The sequence below is a fragment of the Rutidosis leptorrhynchoides genome, chromosome 1 (assembly GCF_046630445.1).
Source record: "Rutidosis leptorrhynchoides isolate AG116_Rl617_1_P2 chromosome 1, CSIRO_AGI_Rlap_v1, whole genome shotgun sequence".
Lineage (NCBI taxonomy): Eukaryota > Viridiplantae > Streptophyta > Magnoliopsida > Asterales > Asteraceae > Rutidosis > Rutidosis leptorrhynchoides.
Window position 1 is genome coordinate 30582429 of NC_092333.1, and position 21086 is coordinate 30603514.

Consider the following 21086-nt stretch of genomic DNA (forward strand, 5'->3'; position numbering starts at 1 on the left):
GAAGTGAATATCGGGTTGTGCGAATTCACTAAGGCTCGGGTTGTTCGGCCAATCTTCATTGTGGTGTTTGGTATTCGGTGATGGGTTAAGGGGTTAACCTTATTTCATTTATATATTGTTATATATATATTGTTTTATTGTCGTGATGTAGCTAACCCTCCGGGTGTAGCTTCTTGGCGTTGTTCACATCGTCGTTGGTGAACTTATATTTGTTGATGTATCTATAGCTTGTTGCTTAGTGACTACGGTATGCTTAACTTAGCTTGCCTTATACTTGGATGCTTCGGTATGCGGTATTTGATATTTGTGTGGCGTGTCCATTTTATACATATATATGTATGTAGTATATTATCATTCACTAAGCGTTAGCTTACCCTCTCGTTGTTTACATTTTTATAGATTGCACGGATGCGGTGGCTCGGGTAAGCGCGGGGACTAGTGGACTTGCGTAGTTTGCTTTAGAAGACTTGCTTTTGGATTTTGATTAGGATTGGGTAGCGTATCCCCAATCCCATGCTCGATCTATGTTTTTGTATAAACTAATGGGTCGAAATAGTCACTTGTGGTATTTTGGGTCGATGTGGGCCCGGTGTCGTAAAACTCGTTTTTATTGTGAAAAACTCTTAGTTTAAACTATTGTAATATATTGTGAAAGTGTTTTGGTTTAAAAGTGTCGGGAAGCGGGTTTTTCGCCCGCGTGTGTTTGTAAACTGATCAGAATGTTTTAGTACATCTGGACGCCATCCCAGATGGCTGGACGCCGTCCCAGTATTAAGTGCTGGACGCCGTCCAGATCAACTGTTCCATAAAAAAATTTATGTGGCACATTTTCGGAAGGTTAACGGGTTGGGTTGTTACAAAGATGGACGCGTTTATCTCCGAAATGCGTAAAATAGTGGAAGTGCAAAATAAGTCAATTGGCGCATTGGCTAAGGAGATTGGTAATGTAGTGGAAAGTAAGGGGAATCAGGAGCCGGGTACAATTCCAAGTTATACGGTTCTCAATCCAAATCATAAGGACCAGGGAAAAGGACATAGTGTTAATATGGTAGGCACCTTGAGAAGTGGAAAGAAGTATGACAATAAGGTTGGTGAAAAAGAGGTAGTGCAACAAGAGTCAAGTAAGTCTCCTATTGTTCTCGATGAGGATGAGGTAAGTGAAAATGATAACCATGAGAAGGGGGTGAAAAATAAGGAACCAATCGTTAATGAGACCGGGAAATCGGAGACGGAATCAAAAACCGTCCCATTCCCCAAGGCTTTGTTGTCCCCGAACCAATTCCCTTTTGGGAAAAAGGGACCAAAAGCGGATGATATGTGGGAGACCTTTAAACAAGTAAAAATCAATATCCCACTTATTGATGCAATCAAACAAATTCCAGCATATGCTAAATTTTTAAAAGATCTGTGTGTTCAAAAACGGAAACTCAATGCATCATTGCCTAAAAAGGTCAAATTAACTGAAAAAGTGAGTGCTGTTATTTCTGGTTCACTTCCACCTAAGTTTAAGGTCCCGGGGACACCATTAATTTTGGTTACGGTGGGTAATGTTAATGTCAAAAAGGCTTTGTTGGACTTAGGGGCTAGTATTAACATACTTCCATCGAACCTTGTTGACCGATACGAGTTGGGAACTTTAAAACATACATATATTCTCGTCCAACATGCGGATCGGTCAATGAGAAATCCACGGGGTATGTTGGAAAATGTGATTGTGAAAGTGGAAGACTTTTATTACCCGGTAGATTTTATAGTCATGGACACAGAGACCACTTTTAGGGAGACCCAACCGACGATCATTCTTGGTCGTCCATATTTGGCCACAATTGATGCTCTTATCAACTGTAGAACTGGGTTTATGGACATTTCTTTTGGTAATAAGATATCGCGAATTAATATTTTTAATTCATTACATACACCGGATGTCCAGGATTGTTTTTTGTTGGATACTAACCATGAACAGGTTCAAAAGTATGCACCGGATGTGAAAGAGAAAGAGGAGGTAAGAAAATCTAGTGAAGAGGGTATGACAAGTGAATTCATGGAATCTCAAATAAGAACTAATGCAGAAATTTTTATGAGTCAACAAGAGTCGATACAAAATCTTGAGCGAGAATTGAAAAATCTGAGTCAAGTTCTTGAAACCAAGTTGAGTTCGTCTATTAACACCACTTGTTCATTATCGATTAAAGAAACCGTGATGGCAGTATCCACCTTTGTTGGGGTGGATGAAAAAGTTTCTAAATGTGAAGAGGATGAACATTTGGTAACCCCGAAGACGATTAGGCCTTACCGACCACCATCAATGAGAAAATCAAATAAACAGGTATCTAGTGATAACAAAATGGAGAATATGTGTGTTGGGAATGTGTCTGTTGATACACTTGAAAAGTCTGAAGAATTCGATGGAAAAGTAGTCAAAGTAATGGGGAGAACCGTAGAAAAACTCGTTGAGCGGTTTGGAGGTCACAAGATCAAAGTGAATAATAATGAAAAGGTGAATTCTCGAGTTGATTATGAGGTGTTTTCCAATTTAGAGGATCTTGAAGGGCCTAAGTGTGGGGGAGATAGTGAAAACCAGCCACATAGTTCTTTGAGGCATGATAGTGAGTGTAAGGAATATGTAGATGACCCGGTGCTTGATCGTTCCATGAGGAAATTACATAGACGGGTCCATGATGCTAGGAGTAGGGGGGATGAAAGCTTAACTAACCGTCTTATGTGTAACTTGTCTCCTAAAGAAAAAGCTAAATTGTTTGAGTTAATGCATGTGGCTAAGGAGAATGATGTGTGGTTGGATTCTAAGTTGAGGAAAGTTAGAGATAGTGAAGATTCTCATAAAGTGGGAGAAGGAGGAACCTTCTACAGTCCTGGAATTAGCTAAAGTGGAGAAAAAGTCGTGTGAATAAAACTGCACAAACTATGTGTAGAGTTTGTAAGTCTTCTTTATTTTATTTTTACTTTGTTCTATTTTATTTTTATTTATTTTTAGTTAAATGAACTTTGTGGGTATGTTCACTGCAAACCCTCACGAGACAAAACTCGTCCACCCGAGGGAATCGGGTGCTTTAAAGGCTTGTTGCATATGATAAATGCAATCGTGAGACCTACGAAAGTGGGCTAGTTAGATTACGTTTTTCTTTTATAAGTTGTAATGGAAGGATAAATGTAATCAAATGGAATGCGTGTTGATGAATCAAAATGGTGTGCGATGGTTACTATTGGATGGTGAACATGTGAGTATCTCGGTAATATGTTAAATTTTTCCTTTTTGTTTTCACAAGCGTACGAGGGCGTAGCATGATGTAAGTGTGAGAGAGAGGGGAAATTAAAATTTTTTAGGATACATTATTTGAAGTTGAAGCTTAAAATGAGTAAAACATTATGATTATTACTATTGAATAAAATTTTTAATCATAATTTCATCACAACCCAAGTGTGAGATTGTTAAAAAGATTGTGAAATGATAAACGGGAATGACATGTGGTAATAATGAATATTGTGGGTATTAACATGAAAATTGACTTCGTGATTATAAAGAGTGAAACATCATAGTTTATGATCATAAATTAAAAACTTTTTGGTGATTAAATTGTGATTTCAAAGAAAGTCAAAATGTGTTACAAATCGAAAATAACTCGGGTAGGTTAAATCCCGTGCGTAGTCCAGTGTATGATTGATAACAATGTAAAGCGGGAACAGGATTGTCCCGCGCAAAGCTTAGTCTTTGCAGTTATAACCCATGAATTGACGAATTAAAAAGTACAAAATGTCATTTCCTGTTCATTCACATCATGTTTCGATACCGGGAACAAATGCTAGTGCTTGGACTTGTTCTGTGTCGCTATCCAAAACCAGGATTAGCTGTGAATGACACTAGCTATACCCACAGTTCGCTGCAAAACAGCCAGTTTAGGGGCTGGATAAATATTCCTAAACGAGAGCCATGCTTGGGGCTAAAACCACAAAACGAGAGCTCGATGGAGCCAAATCCATAAAACAGCCAGTATAGGGCTGGATAAATATTCCTACACGCGAGCCTTGTTGGGGCGTATAATACCGCTAAAAATAGAGCTAGATGGGGCTAAATCCACAAAAAACCATTTCTCATTATAAGTCACGTGGGACTTAAATTCCACGACCCTTCGTCGATTGTCTACCCTGCTCCGAGAGTCACCAGAGGAGTTGTTAGGGCATGAGAGGAGTGTCGTGATCCTAAAACACCGGGAGAACCAAAAAGGGTGTCTTCGGACACTCTGGCACACCAACCTTTAAAACAAATATGGAATTAACGGTACATGGTTCTTTTATCTGGTTCATATGATGGATGGTTCCCACTTGACTCATGGTTCATTTAAAGATTAAAAGGTTCGAGGTTTTATTACACTTTGCTATGAAGTATTCGTTCAAGATAAGATGTTGTTATAATCATGATTCAATTTGGGAATTCAAAAGTTGGTTAACTTCAAATGGGAGCCATGTCGGAGGAATTTATGTTTCACATTGAGTTCAAGACTTTGCGGTTTTATACATTCTTTTGATGATTTATCAGTTGTTAAAAGTTCAAGTTAAAGGTTCGAGTTGAAGATTTGAGTTTAAGATTGTTTGAGGACAAACAAGGATAAGTGTGGGGGAGTTGATCGGTTCATAAATATCGATCGTATTTGATATTAAGAGATGGATTTTACGTGTGCATTTGAAGTTTAAAAAGTTATTTTATAAGGTTTTCATAATGGGCAACAAGTCAAGGCGGAATGCGAAAACAAGGGTTAAAACGAGAAAAAGTTGCGAAAAAAAGTGCCCAGCCGCAAATTGCGGCTGGTGGGCGCAAGGGGCGCCTGGCCTAGGGTCAGGAAGTTGCTCAGGTGGAATTCAGGCATAAGGAGGCGCCTGGAATTGGCGCCCGGGCGTAATTTGCGCCCGGTGAGCATAAATTGCGGCTGGACGTATTTTTGGATAGAATTTGGAGCCGAATTTAAGGGATTTCATGCTTGGGGAATACCCTACTTCATCCCTATATAAGGTAAACCCTAGGCTACGAATTCCACACCTTTTCCATCAGTTTTGAGAGCCAAAAACACACAAAATCACATCATCAATCATCATCAATCAAGGATTTAAGCTAGGATTCAAGTGGTGTTCATCATGCAACTTCAAGAAACAACCATGATCATCATCACCAACATGCTTGGCTAGTTTTCTTATCTTTATCCTTTCCATGAATAATTAAACATGTATTATTTCATTCAAGTTTATGTGGTTTATGATGTTTTAATACTTATGTCTTTTGGATTATGATATTGTAAACCAATCAACTATTGATCAATGCAAGTTCTATGCTTTTGTTATTGCAAGTTGAATTATTGTGAATTAACATTGTGTTCTTGATCCAACTTAGTGTTAATTAGATTAAAGATAAAGACATAGTGTCTAGGTTACATAGTTCAATCCCAGGATAGTGGAATTGATGAACTTAAGAAATCTTGTCTATAAGATTTGATCAATACTTGGTAAACATAATACTTGTTTGAATGAATGCATGCTAGATTGGGATTGTGAAAGGATAAAGGCTTTTAATCTCATTGTTTACATTTCAACATTCTCAATTGCACTTTAGTTTAAGTTTTAAGCTTTAATTTAGTTGATTAATCTTAGTAGCTCTTAGTTAAACAAACAAACCAATCCTGAAATTGCTTGCTATTAACCACTATTTCCTGTGGAACGAATTCTGCTTACCCTATCTAAAGTAGAGTAATTAGGCTATTTTTGACCGGCCCTTCGACACCAATCAAAACCCTAATTTCTAAACCCAAAACACTAATTTCTAAACCCTAATAGCTAAACCCTAATTTTTAACCACCTAATTTTTAAACCCTAATTTCTAACCCCTTAAAAAAACTTAGAATCAAAGCATTCAATGCATTACATGTTTTCATTTTTTTCTTCGAGCGTTTTACCGCCAAAATAATAACATTCATCACAAAGTGTCTTTTTTAAATGTTCATATTTTCATGTGATCTTGATTCCTGAAAAAAATTCGAAAAAACAAAAAAAAATTACTTCCCCCACTTCCCCCCAAAAAAGTGCTCCCCTCTTGATTAAAAAACTCTCTCTCTCTCTCTCTCTCTCTCTCTCTATATATATATATATATATATATATATATATATATATATATATATATATATATATATATATATATATATATATATATATAAGTGTTATCTATGAATAATGGATAAACACAAACACATATAACATGTATTATACGAGCGTATAATATGCAACGTGGAACTATAATCACAAACGGATAACATACAACTCTTACGAACTTCACCGCTAATTACGATCACGTAGATGGTGTCTATTGATCGACCATTTGGGATATGGCTTGTTGGATTTTCCGAACAGTTATGACATAGTCTAACCAAAAGGATCCTGACCCTCGGTCGTCTGGCTATCTATTTGGTTTACTTGATAGCATCGAAATCGGTACGCTGATTGGTGAGACGTTTCGTGTTCAACGTATAATAATATAAAAAACAATAATAAAACACTTAACCAATTAACACAAACGCCCGGGCAACAATAACCCGATCATTATAGCAACTAGCAAGTATTCAGTCAAGGTTCGTTCCACAAGGAGCAATTTACATAAATCCCAAAACACTAGTAATTATCCTAAGTTGATTGGGGGGTTTTGATAAATTGTTGATTAAGCTAATATTAACCTAAGAGAGCTTAACAAATAAGAGAAAACATGCCCACTTGTTTATTTCACCTTTTGTCATGCTTTACCCAATTCATTCATTACACAACAATGTTTAAACATATAGTTTCATTTCCATTCGTCAACTTCCATAAAACATCAATCAAATGAAATTCGTTAACTCACGTAGACTCATTTCAAAGATTAAACTATGTTTTGAGTGAAATCATTGAGACTCGATTTTGGATTAAAATCACTTAAAATCCTTTAATTATTAAAATCACTTAAGATAATCGAACACCATATGTTGACTAAAGACCAATTGAAAACCAACCCAAACTAAGAACACAATCACTTGAAATCCCCAATTTTGGTTGTCTAGATCACACAAGGTGTTGAAGCACACATTGTTTCACTAATCAAATCACTTAGAAAAGCTAGACAATCTATGTAATCAAAGTAAAGTCTAAAACAAATGCATAACAATGGATCATCAATCAAGCACAATAATCATCAACTCATTCAAACACCTAATTCATAGATTAGATCAAATCCAAGCATCAAGTTTACAAATCAAGGGAACACAACTAATCTAAGCTATAATCATTGCATAATACAACTAAAATGGAGAAAAGTAACTACCAAAATGGAGAAGAAACACTAAAATGGAGAATGGATGATGGAGATCTAGCTTCAATCTTCATGGAATTGGAGTTGAGAGCTTGAAATTAGCCTTCATCTTGATGGAATCAGGATTGGAACCCATTTAGGGTTCCAAAACGGCCCTAAGTTGCAGCTCTCTTTTGAACAAAACCCTTAAATTCGTATTTATAGTTGCTGAAATTTCAGGATTGAATCAGCGTAGGTGCGCCGCACCTATGTAATGGTGCGCCGCACCTATGTAATGGTGCGCCACACCTATGTACATGGGAAGAAGGTGTGCCGCACCTTTATGGTGGTGCGCCGCACCTTAACACGTGGAAACTAGGATCTGCCTTCTGACCCAAAAATTGGACTTTTTAGCTTTAAGACCCGGCATTTGGTGCGCCGCACCATTTGCCTTGCCTGCACCATTTGGTGCGCCGCACCATTTACCTTAACACGTGGAAACTAGAATCAGTTTTACCGACGACATTGAGTGCATTTCAGCTTTATTTTCTTTTTCGATTTGCATCAATGTTTTAACAATCCAAAACTTCACTTAACTTAACTTGGTTCATTTCTTAACGATTTGGCTCGAGACTTGGTCAATTTTGCCCAAAGTTAGGCTTTTTGGCCTTGACCAACTTCCACCAAATAAACATCATTACACTCATGAACCCATCAAAACCAAGCAAAACAAGAAAGATATGCGAGGATAAATATCATATTTTGAGCACGATCAAATCCCCCACACTTGAACCTTGGTTGTCCTCAAGCAAGCCTAAACTTAACCACATCTTCAAAAATGTTGACCTACTTTGACTAATGAGATCTTGCAACTTCAAGTATGGTCATTTCAACTTTTCAAACTTTCAAACACAATCTCCAAACTAATTCAACCTTAACAATTCTTCACAAAATTTCATCAATCATTAATTTTCACATCTTCAACTTTGACTTCCAAGTCTTTGACCAACTTTGACCTTCAAGGAATTGTCTTCAAGTCATTTAAACAATCTTCAAATTCAAACTTTCCTAAACCAGAATTTTCTTCACATCTTCAACAAACTCCACTCAAAACAATCAATCAAATTCAAGAGTAAACTACATTTCTTCAAGCATCTCAACCAAATATATATATCAAAAAAACAAACATGCATCCTAGAAAGGCTTAAGATCAAAAACATCCAAAAGAGCATCATATTTAGATCAAATCGAACATAAATCAAGTTCTATATTGCAAACCTTTCCAGGAGCATTTCCAAACCTCAATAATCTTCATTTCCACCATCAAGCTCTACCCATTATCATCAAATCAAGAAATTGCTCACAAGCTTCACTTTGGTTAAATGGAGCGCCAAGTTGCATGAGTTAATCAAGAAAAACGTTTTAGCCTTAGGGAAGACAAGGCTCTTAAAGAAAACCATTTTCGTTTTAAAAAGGGAAAACGAGTCAACTTGTGAAACGAGACAAGTCTTCCGAGAATATTGGTTTCAAGCTTCGTGCATTCCAAAGTCATCCCAGTTTTGGGACAACCGCACGGATAGCTAATGCCCCGGTATATCACAAAAGTGAACTACCTTCTTGTATTGAAGCGATGAGACAAAAGTTATCTTGGGCTCATAAGGTTGTGCGCATACAAGCCACGCCGGTGGTGGGACGGTCGCACGGGTAGCTACTTCCCTCGTAAACATACTACTCGGTTGTAACGACCCCAAATCCGTTTACCAAAAACAAAGCACATTTTTTATTTATTTATAAGTTAGGTCCCATTAAAACGTACATGATGCATAACACCTTCAACACTGTTTTAACCAAAAACATAATATCGTAATGATACATTTAACAATTTAATGTAACCCTTCGTACACAAATGACACATTACAAAATCATTTGTAACAATGACCCAATCACACAAATCACGGGTTAACACTCAATAACCCAACCCAATACCAAGAGCATAATCCCGGGGACTACCAAATCCCCAATCCGCGTCCAAATCTCCGAAAGCTACCCCATCAAGCCCAAGCGCTCCTACACATCTAGTCTAACGACTAGCTAGCCCTACAATCACGATACATGTAAAAAGGTAAATAACGAGAGGGGTAAGCTAACGCTTAGTGAATGCAATAATTATACACATACACATATAATTCACCTACTTGCAATGACATACACAATTACCTCATACACGCTAGCAATTTATATAACATACCATCGCAAAGTATAATGCTAAACCTTCAAGACCACAAGCTAGCACAAACAATAGCACATATAACTCGAACAATACAATATGCTACACTACAACACATAACCATGGTTAACAAATAGTACAAGGGAATGGTACTCAAATTTCCCATCGGTGTTCGTAACAACCGTTAGTGTACAACGAAATTTATCACTAGCCCCTGGGTGGTATGGACAACACATATCCGTTCATAGAAATCGTTAGTGTACAACGACATATAGCACTAACTCTTGGGAGATTTAGACAACACATATCCATTCATAGTAACTGTTAGGGTACAACGACATATATCACTAACTCTTGGGTGGTATAGACAACACATATCTGATCCCTCCCCTACCCCACAAATAGATACATTATATACATTCACGTATAGTTATTCCACTCACCTTGGAATGGCTGCACAAGTCATGTATAACATGATCTCCGTCCTCAAATCCGAGCAAGTAACCACCTATATCACACATAGGTATAATATACACATAAATAGCCATTCTCTAAGAGAAAACCCAAAACAAACATCCCTTAGCCGAGGGATCAAACCTTGCTCGCCAAAACCCGCCCATTTAACGCCTAATGGACATAAACCAATTACCACTTCGGGTGGTAATTCAAACCCACTCTACAAGTACAATTTAACCCAATTTATACGTTACACCAATTAGACCAACCTAGGCCTTAACACTAAATTACTACTTAGGTAGTAATCATTTCAAACGTTATTTACACCAAAACCCCAACACGTGCAACATTGACCTATATTGCATTTGACCACGTTTGACTTATTGTTAAAATACCATTTTAACCCAAAATCACTTCCAACGTAAAATTACATCCAAAAACGTCCTTTAACACTTAACAAAAGTGTTTAAACATATATTTGACCAAAACTAGTGTCATCATCAATTTTGACCCAATTCAAAGTCAACCCATTTTGACATAAGTCCCAAAAACATCCTTAATCACTAACGACTAGTGATTAACCCTCCAAAACACCATTTAATACTTGATTCAAACATTTATATACTCAATTCATCAAATCTTGACCCAAAATATAATTTGACACAAATCAAAGTCAATACCAATTTGACTAGTACACAAGTTCATATGAGCATCCAAAATCACCAATACACTTCCGATCTAGTGACTAACACCCATAACCATGACAAATACCTCCAAATTCATCATCAAACCCTAAACCCACAATAATCGGGTTCACTTACACTAACAATACAACAAAACCCCCAATTTCATGAGAAATGGGGTTTATAACCCTAACTAGCTCAAACCCCAAACATGAACAAGAATCATAAACAACGAAATTCAGAGTTAGGACTTACCAACACTACCACAACGTAGCCGTGAACGAGGAGGACAACGTTTGTTCTTGCACCAAAGACCGAATCAAGCTTCTTAATCTTCAAATCACTAATTCCCACTCTAAACTCTCTACTCTCTCTCACTAGGGTTTGAGGATGAAGAGAGAAAGAAGAAATGAGGGGGAAATGAGAAATGGATAGGGTTTGCACCAGTTTTGTGGCTCACAACTCGTCTCTATGCAAAATGATGAACGTGCCCCTCATTAAACCCCTTAAAATGAGCTGAAATGTCCCTGAATCCATTCGAACTCGCACCGCGGCTCAGGCCATCGCGCCGCGACCATGCACATGGTCTGGTGATCTGTTTAGCCCGTCTCCAGATCTTGAATCCCTTGAAACGTTGCGCCACGGCCAAGCTGCTCTGCGCCGTGACCTTTGGCGTGTTTCGTCCAGTTTTTAACTTGTCGAACAATAAGATTCGTACCCGCTTCGAGCTCTTCATTCGTGCAACGTACATACACTTTATGACACGTATAACAACCCTCGATCATCTCTCGCACTCCTTATACATATACATCCGTTATACGTCATACGTGCTCTAAAAAGATATTTCGTACGAGTAAACAGGTCTTACAACTCTCCCCCACTTGTTTCGATCACGTCCTCGTGATCCTCGTCATTTAACCAACCAGTCCCACACTCTATTGTCCTCCGACACACATCCAAACTCGATGTCCACAACGATTTCCATTAACCCGAACGTCTCACCACACGCTAATAAGCATTAGCGTGCATTACCGCAACAAAGGGTATCTCGTACACTCACTTCCAAATGCCCACTTAGGAAAAATACGGAAAACACCATTATATTCCTTCAATTTCTCCCAGCTACAACTCGCAACAAGCTACATTCACAACTATAACACTCAACGCTGTCTACTAAGTCCACTATGCCGTGAACCAAGTATTGCATTAATCCAAATTGAGAAGGACTTATGCCGCGTCAAGTCTCCGTACTTCAACAACTCGTGAACCAGCAATTCAAGAAGGTTCTTTTAATCAAGAATCAACTTCCCCCGTATGCACCACCGGGTCATTCCTTCAACGAAGAAATCTCGGTATCGCCCACTAATCACACTAGGGACACAAACTTTCCCATAAATTGATCCGCACACGACCATCAGTCTCTGGATTAATCCATGACGACACCACGAGTTAGACAAAACATCAACACTCGACACAGGGTTTCTCTCCTAAACCCTACAACACAACCACGCAAGACGATTTCCTAGTGCTCGCATGGAAACTATTCGTATACAAGAATCCCATCAACAGCAAATCATCAACACTACAATTTCGCAATTCGACACACGATCCATAAAATATTCACCGACGCCGGGTAAATCCTCCTACCAAGACCGTTCATTAAGGATGGCCTCGACATTTCAATGCAACCAACGGGTGGCATCACTAGGGAACACACTCTCGCACACAAACAACATACACGTGTCTCGATGTGAGACAATCAGAACCGGCGCTCCTCGCCTCACTATCATCCATAAAGTGGAATAATCCACTGACAATTTTCACGATCACGATTCCCGACAGGGAAAATACAGTATCCACCATAATGTCAAACTCGTACCCACTCAATAGTACTATCCAAGTCTCACACCAACCCAAGTTTTTATCACGAGAGCACCCGCAATGACAGTTACATTCTCTCGCGTCCGATGATCTCAAACTTCACACTTGGTCTCATACCGCACTTGATATTGCACGACCACCTTACATAAGAAGACTTACGCTTCATTTGACCTAACACCACCAGAGATTCCTCGGGCGGCAGTAAAAACTCCCCCACTTAGGATTCAGCTCCACATTCTCACCGCTAAGATGATAACATCCCGCGGAATTGTCATTCCATGACACACATGACTATTCTCATCGTTGGTCATATATTCCAAACCACCGCAATTCACTTTAGGCTCTCAGAGCCGTCATGCATATTCACTTGAAATGTCGTACACGCGACGACATCACACCTTCATACCACAAATCACAATCAGCTGCCTTCATCGTTCGTAAAGAGAACTTCACCAAAGTCCTACATATGCCTCTAAGCATAGGCATATGCCACTCCGCTTAATTAGTCGTGCATCTCAGTCGAGATCACCCGACCTTCCACGTAACGATCCTTTATCAACAATTGCTCACTCTCATGGAGAAGAGTGACCAATCCGACACAATAATTGCATCGGCCGCAATATCAACGCTTCAACATAACCTTCGACCTAATCGACCATTAAGTCCATCACCGGCTCACCGGTCATCTTTACCCATCTAACACTTAAGAGCAACAAGATTCGCTCATCCGTCACTTCATAAGAAGTATTTACCACAATGCTCTTAAACTTCGACTTTCGCAACCGTCGAATTACTATCACCCGTCGATCACTATTGTAATCTCCATTGCTTCTAAGGGTATCTCACGGTCACCCTAAGCACAAAGTGATCACACCATCACCGGAGTTGAACATCACACTAGCAGGTATAACGGGGCACCTGACGCAGTGTTATGCAGACTCCCACTGCATTCTATCGAAATTTAGAAACTCGACCTTTGGTCCGATACACCCGATGTCACCGATTTCTCCACGATAATGACTCGAAGTCATTGCTACCCGACAAACCTTACGGTTTATTGTCCTACAAAAGTTCCTAGCGATCACATGCTACCCACAATTTCCACAAGACCAGAACAATATACCCTAACGAAACCTTTCATCCAACACTAAGGAGATGCTTGGAAACGCCAAGTCTTACATCCTTCTACACCTCGATAAAACCACTACTACAAGGGATATTCCATTAGGAACGTTACCCCATAATCCACAATTCACTAACACAGTCATCATTATACGGGTCTCACTCCCATGAGTTTAACGACCCGAAGACTCCTCGATTCGCCAATTCCAAGGCGACTCCCAACAAGAATCCTAACACGATTCTCTAACCACACACTCTACCGAATGTAACTCAAACCTACAATCATTAGACTTTTCGCACTCCATTACGAAATTCAAGTCTTCGTCGCCCACACCCACACCATTATGGGTTATCCTAGTTACGATGGGTAACCACAACCAATGACAATCTCAATAGTGCACCCACTACTTAGGGTGACTACGCACGCTCCAAACTCGTGAGTTCGTTCACTCACCTTAGCTAACCGAAACCACCGTAACAATTTCCAACTCGCAACGAATCCTATGTGACAACAAGCACAACACCCGAGACCACTATATTCTAGGAACCAATAAAGATTCCTAACTCGTCCCGATTCTACCCCAACCATGCCACGTTTCCTCTGCTCGGTACTCGTCATGTCATGCTTGGTGCCAAGATACATGGTTGTAATAATGGTGATCATTCCCTATTACAATTGCGTACCTTACCATTTTTGCATGGTCACGCAAAGTACTTTACCCGGACTGACGCAACATTCACACAAAATAACACGCGATAACTCCTATTACCCGAATGACCAAAGTCCTTACCGTGAACTTGATCACTCAAAACGCCAAACATGCGAATCACTCCAATAGATTCGTCTCTAGGACACCGCACCAATAGATACCTGTATATACACACCAATATACAATATAATAATAAACGTACACAAGTACACCACAACAACAAGTCAACCTACGACCTAGGTGACTACCACTAAAACAATGTCCAAGTTCGCCTACTTACATTAGGCACTAGCAATCTAAGGCACTAATTTACACGTGAAATAAGGCCCCACATAATCATGCTTTGGACAAACACAAGTCCTAGTTAGTCACCTACTCTAAGGCACTAACAAATCTCAATCCGACCCGTATTCCTACAAGTCCCGCAAATAATGCATAACCGCCAATAAGTCTAAGACTAGGCACCTATTCCAAGGCCACCTAATTCCCTTAGACTATGCTCTTATACCACTTGTAACGACCCCAAATCCGTTTACCAAAAACGAAGCACATTTATTTATTTATTTATAAGTTAGGTCCCATTAAAACGTACATGATGCATAACACCTTCAACACTGTTTTAACCAAAAACATAATATCGTAATGATACGTTTAACAATTTAATGTAACCCTTGATACACAAATGACACATTACAAAATCATTTGTAACAATGACCCAATCACACAAATCACGGGTTAACACTCAATAACCCAACCCAATACCAAGAGCATAATCCCGGGGACAACAATATCCCCAATCCGCGTCCAAATCTCCAAAAGCTACCCCATCAAGCCCAAGCGCTCCTATACATCTACTCTAACGACTAACTAGCCCTACAATCACGATACCTGTAAAAAGGTAAACAACGAGAGGGGTAAGCTAACGCTTAGTGAATGCAATAATTATACACATACATATATAATTCACCTACTTGCAATCACATACACAATTACCTCATACACGATAGCAATTTATATAGCATACCATCGCAAAGTATAACGCTAAACCTTCAAGACCACAAGCTAGCATAAACAATAGCACATATAACTCGAACAATACAATATGCTACACTACAACACATAACCATGGTTAGCCAATAGTATAAGGGAATGGTAGTCAAATTTCCCATCGGTGTTCGTAACAACCGTTAGTGTACAACGAAATATATCACTAGCCCCTGGGTGGTATGGACAACACATATCCGTTCATAGAAATCGTTAGTATACAACGACATATAGCACTAACTCTTGGGCGGTTTAGACAACACATATCCATTCATAGTAACCGTTAGTGTACAATGACATATATCATTAACTCTTGGGTGGTATAGACAACACATATCTGATCCCTCCCCCACCCCACAAATAGCTACATTATATACATACACGTATAGTTATTCCACTCACCTTGGAATGCCCGCACAAGTCATGTATAACATGATCTATGTACTCAAATCCGAGCAAGCAACCACCTATATCACACATATGTACAATATACACATAAATAGCCATTCTCTAAGAGAGAACCCGAAACAAACATCCCTTAGCCGAGGGATCAAACCTTGCTCGCCAAAACTCGCCCATTTAACGCCTAATGGACACAAACCAATTACCACTTCGGATGGTAATTCAAACCCACTCTACAAGTACAATTTAACCCAATTTATACGTTACACCAATTAGACCAACCTAGGTCTTAACACTAAATTACTACTTAGGTAGTAATCATTTCAAATGTTATTTACACCAAAACCCCAACACGTGCAACATTGACCCATATTGCATTTGACCACGTTTGACTTATTGTTAAAATACCATTTTAACCCAAAATCACTTCCAACGATTAATTACATCCGAAAATGTCCTTTAACACTTAACAAAAGTGCTTAAACATCTATTTGACCAAAACTAGTGTCTTCATCAATTTTGACCCAATTCAAAGTCAACCCATTCTGACATAAGTCCCAAAAACATCCTTAATCACTAACGACTAGTGATTAACCTTCCAAAACACCATTTAATACTTGTTCAAACATTTATATACTCGATTCATCAAATCTTGACCCAAAATAAAATTTGACACAAATCAAAGTCAATACCAATTTGACTAGTACACAAGTTCATATGAGCATCCAAAATCACCAATACACTTCCAATCTAGTGACTAACACCCATAACCATGACAAATACCTAAAAATTCGTCATCAAACCCTAAACCCACAATAATCGGGTTCACTTACACTAACGATACAACAAAACCCCCAATTTCATGAGAAATGGGGTTTATAACCCTAACTAGCTCAAACCCCAAACATGAACAAGAATCATAAACAACGAAATTCGGAGTTAAGACTTACCAACACTACCAAAATGTAGCCGTGAACAAGGAGGACAACATTTGTTCTTGCACCAAAGACCGAATCAAGCATCTTCCTCTTCAAATCACCAATTCTCACTCTAAACTCTCTACTCTCTCTCACTAGGGTTTGAGGGTGAAGAGAGAAAGAAGAAATGCGGGGGAAATGATAAATGGATAGGGTTTACACCAGTTTTGTGGCTCACAACTCGTCCCTATGCAAAATGACGAACTTACCCCTCATTAAACCCCTTAAAATGAGCTAAAAATGTCCCTGAATCCGTTCGAACTCGCACCGCAGCTCAGGCCATCGCGCCGCGACCATGCACATGGTCTGGTGATCTGTTTAGCCCGTCTCCTGATCTTGAATCCCTTAAAACATTACGCCACGACTAAGCTGCTCCGCGCCGCGTATTTCGTCCAGTTTTTAACTTGTCGAACAATAAGACTCGTACCCGCTTCGAGCTCTTCATTCGTGCAATGTACATACACTTTATGACACGTATAACAACCCTCGATCATCTCTCGCACTCTATATACATATACATCCATTATACATCATACGTGCTCTACAAACATTGTTTGTACGAGTAAACGGGTCTTACATCGGTGCCAATAGCGATGGGAAAGTAACTACCTTGGGTGTGAGATCAACGGGGGTCCATTGCGTGATACTTGAAAGACTTTACTTTCAAGCTTAGGCCTTTTTGGTACATAACTTAACTTGGAAGACTTTACTTCCAAGTTTGGAAGACTTTACTTCCATAACAATGAATGAAAGGACTCGACTCTCCCGGAAGTGTTTAAACACTTCGCTACTTCCCACATAACAAGCTTTTATGCTTATGTTTAGAAAAGGTAGGAAGTAGGAACTAACTTTCCGTTAATTGATAGAACATGGGTGTCATAGCTTTTGGCTCTGGTGTGTTTGTTTAAGCAACACTAGCACGAAGTCATTGCTCCTAAATAGGATAATACATTATGAAGCTCAAGGCTCCTCTTCCCATGGCACTAAGCATAGCTAAATGTAAAATGGTGTAGATTAGGAAGTCTCCCACACCAAGTGAATTAACCATTCAAGTTTATTTTTGAGACATTAGAGGGTGGAATTTAACCACCCAATTTGAAACCACATAAGAGGGTGGACTTTAACCACCGAATTTTTGAAATCGGAAAGAATTTACTTCCCCCACACTTGAATGGAACTTTAACTATTCAAGTTGAAACTTGGAACCATAAATGAATGGAACTTTAACCATTCAAAACAAGGTAAGTTATGGCTTAATTTTGACCAAAACTTTTCAACAATTCAACAAAACACTTAGGAAAATTTAAAAATTAGGTCATAATTTTGTTTAAGAATAAGTCCACGAGAATTTATCTCTTCCCCCACACTTGAGATCATGTAATGCCCTCATTACATGGAATCAAAATAAAATAATAAATTCGAGAGGACAAAATGAAAAAGTGGAAGAGAAATAGAGATACGCGAGAACAAAGTCATTTCCACAAGTATACGTCAAATTGCATGAAATTCTCTTGACATATCCGCATTGCCAAACTTCCTTCTTGATTTTGATTAACGAGTCTTTATCTTGACTCATCCCCGTCTTCTTAATTTCCTCATTGGGGTGGTCCTCCCCCACACTTTATCGGACGACATGTGAAATCAGTGGAAAAAATTTCACGAATCAAGAGAGTGAGCCAATCATTAACTCCTCGGGTGGTGTATATGAAATCTTAGAGAATCTTCTTCATTAGCATGAAGAAGATTGAACCAACCCAAGAGTCAACAATTGACTCGCTTTCGAACATGGTTTTGAACACGAGGTTTGCATTCTTAATCGACTCACACCAAAATGGATCATCAACTTCGAGTTGCAAAACCTCTTTAATAACATTAATATCGTATCTGAGAGGATTGTTATACACTTTAAGGACCTCGGGTATGATATCTTCACCATCATCATCATTATCTTCATCACTATCATACTTGTCAACACCAAGTGGATTATCATGGATTATAAAAACGTTAGGTGTTGGCAAAGTTTCACTCACTTCATCATCTTCATCATCACACTCACTAACTTCTTCATCATACTCCTTATCATCATCTTCACTCTTTACTTCATTATTGGTTATCGAAGATTCGGGTACTTGTGCAATCTCCACTACTTCGGTCTTGGCATAAAAGCTTACATCATCATCATCATCATCATCATCATCATAAAAGACCCAATTTCTTGACCGAGAAGTAGAGACTACGGGTTAGGTGGGTGGTGAAATGGTAGTGGATACAAAATCTTTAACTAAACGGAGCATGGAACTCACGGTTTTCTCTAAGCTTTGAATTAAATCTTGTTAAATTCCTAACATTTTCCTCAAATCTATTCTCTCTTGAATTAAAGCCTCCATACTATCACACCCCCAGTTCGGGCCTGGGCGAAATGTGACTTAATATCAAATAAACCAACATATTATAATATACGAGAACAATACTACATGATAAAATCAAACTTTATTGAGAGTATGCAGCGGAAATTGAAATGTCGTTACAATAATTGAAATGATAATAAAGAAAATGTTTAATGCAAGAATAATAAATGCGATATCTCTTGATCCTAAGTCCAAGTAGCATCACATAAGCAGTAAGTAAATAAGCTTGATTAATCAGCACCTGAGATAAAACATGCTAAAGTGTCAACCAAAAAGGTTGAGTGAAGTTCATAGGTTTAACAAAAATGTTTGACCGTTATTTTAGACCACAAGATTTAGTTTATAAATTTGACCTCGCAGGGATCAAGAAGTTATGCCAGTTCGTGATATTTAGACTAAATGTTCAAAGTTTGCCCTAATGACAAGTTGTGTCTGTCCTTGTCGGTTTAAATTCATTATTAAGTAATACAATGACTTGGTCAAATGTATCGGGGACGTTACTCCCGATAGGCCTACCCCCGATAATTAAGAATACGTTCAACGAGCAATTAAAAATATCAATGTAGGGACTTAGTCGGACATAGTCGGGTATAGCATAGTTTAACAGTTGGTACTTGTGTCTAAATTGTAAATAGTAAAAGCAGCATGTGTCTCACCCCAAGAAGTTAAATAGGTTGTGCATAATATAAAGTGGGGCTATGAAATTCACCTTAGTAAGTAGATAGAGAGTTATTCCTCGGAATAGAAAGTTTGGATGGACGAGCAGAAAGTCAACCTAATGACATTTAAGAGAGTTAAGTGTTTTGCCCAAATTTAAGTTTAAGTATGCAAGTGAAATTCGTTTTACTGAGTTTCCATTCCTAGTAAGTTTCTATTTTTAGAAAGTTTCCATTTTTAGTAAGTTTCTCAGTTTAGTAAGTTTATAATTAGAAAGTTTCTATTTAAAAGTGTTTCCATTTTAGGAAATTTTCCATATTAGAAATACTTCCAATCACCCCTTTCCCTTCGAATGGCCATTTCAGGTCTAGGGGCTTGAGCTATAGGATCCTTTAAATCGGAAAATCCAAACCCTTCCTCCTAGAGTTTCGTAGAAACTATTCGTCAAGAAAGTTCGAAGATCTATATATATCCAATATATATCCAAAAATGTTTTTATGTGTTATAATATAAGTAGTAGGTTATAAGTGTTAGTAATAGTAATGGTGTATAAATGTTAAATAATAGTATAAGTAATATTAGGGTTTCATTAACTAACTAGGGTTAATTAATTAAAGTAGTATTTTAATGATTAGGGTTTGTAATAAATGTCCAGGGTTTAATTAATGTTCTAGGGTTTAGTAAATTAGGTTTTAAGTATTTAGGGTTTTATTTATTTAATATATATGTATATGTATTTCGTATATATGTATGTATGTATGTATATATATATATATATATATATATATATATATATATATATATATAAATATAAATTTTACATGTATATATATATATATGTCGATTTATGTATATGTATATATGTATTTATTTTGTTTCCTTAATTAACATAAACAAATCTTTTATCTAATCACTTATGTTTTAAAGATCAAACACTCCTTTCCCTTATTTTTTTTCGGTCGACACACACACATACATATTAATATTATTATTTTTTTCTTCATGTATATGTATATATCTATGTAACATCCCGCCTTTTTCCGTTTACCTTTCCGTCATACTATTTTAAATTTCGTTATGTAATTATAACATCTCCCGTTGATACGCGTTTTAAATTATCCCGTTTAGGTAATTCACGCACCCGAATGAAACTAGAGGGACCAAGCTTGCCAAAGTGCCAAACCTTTGACTAGATCAAAGGGT

The 21086-nt window shown here is 38.1% G+C and overlaps 1 protein-coding gene across 1 annotated transcript in view; it reads right to left on the reverse strand.

Annotated features, from left to right (window-relative positions):
- Positions 1 to 18530: 18530 nt before the first annotated feature.
- The window catches only part of LOC139854631 (uncharacterized), a 221381-nt gene continuing 218825 nt past the window's right edge, over positions 18531 to 21086 (reverse strand). The window contains exon 5 of the mRNA XM_071843940.1: positions 18531 to 19051. Within this exon, the coding sequence (XP_071700041.1) occupies positions 18531 to 19051 (521 nt within the window). The remainder of the gene's footprint in view (positions 19052 to 21086) is intronic.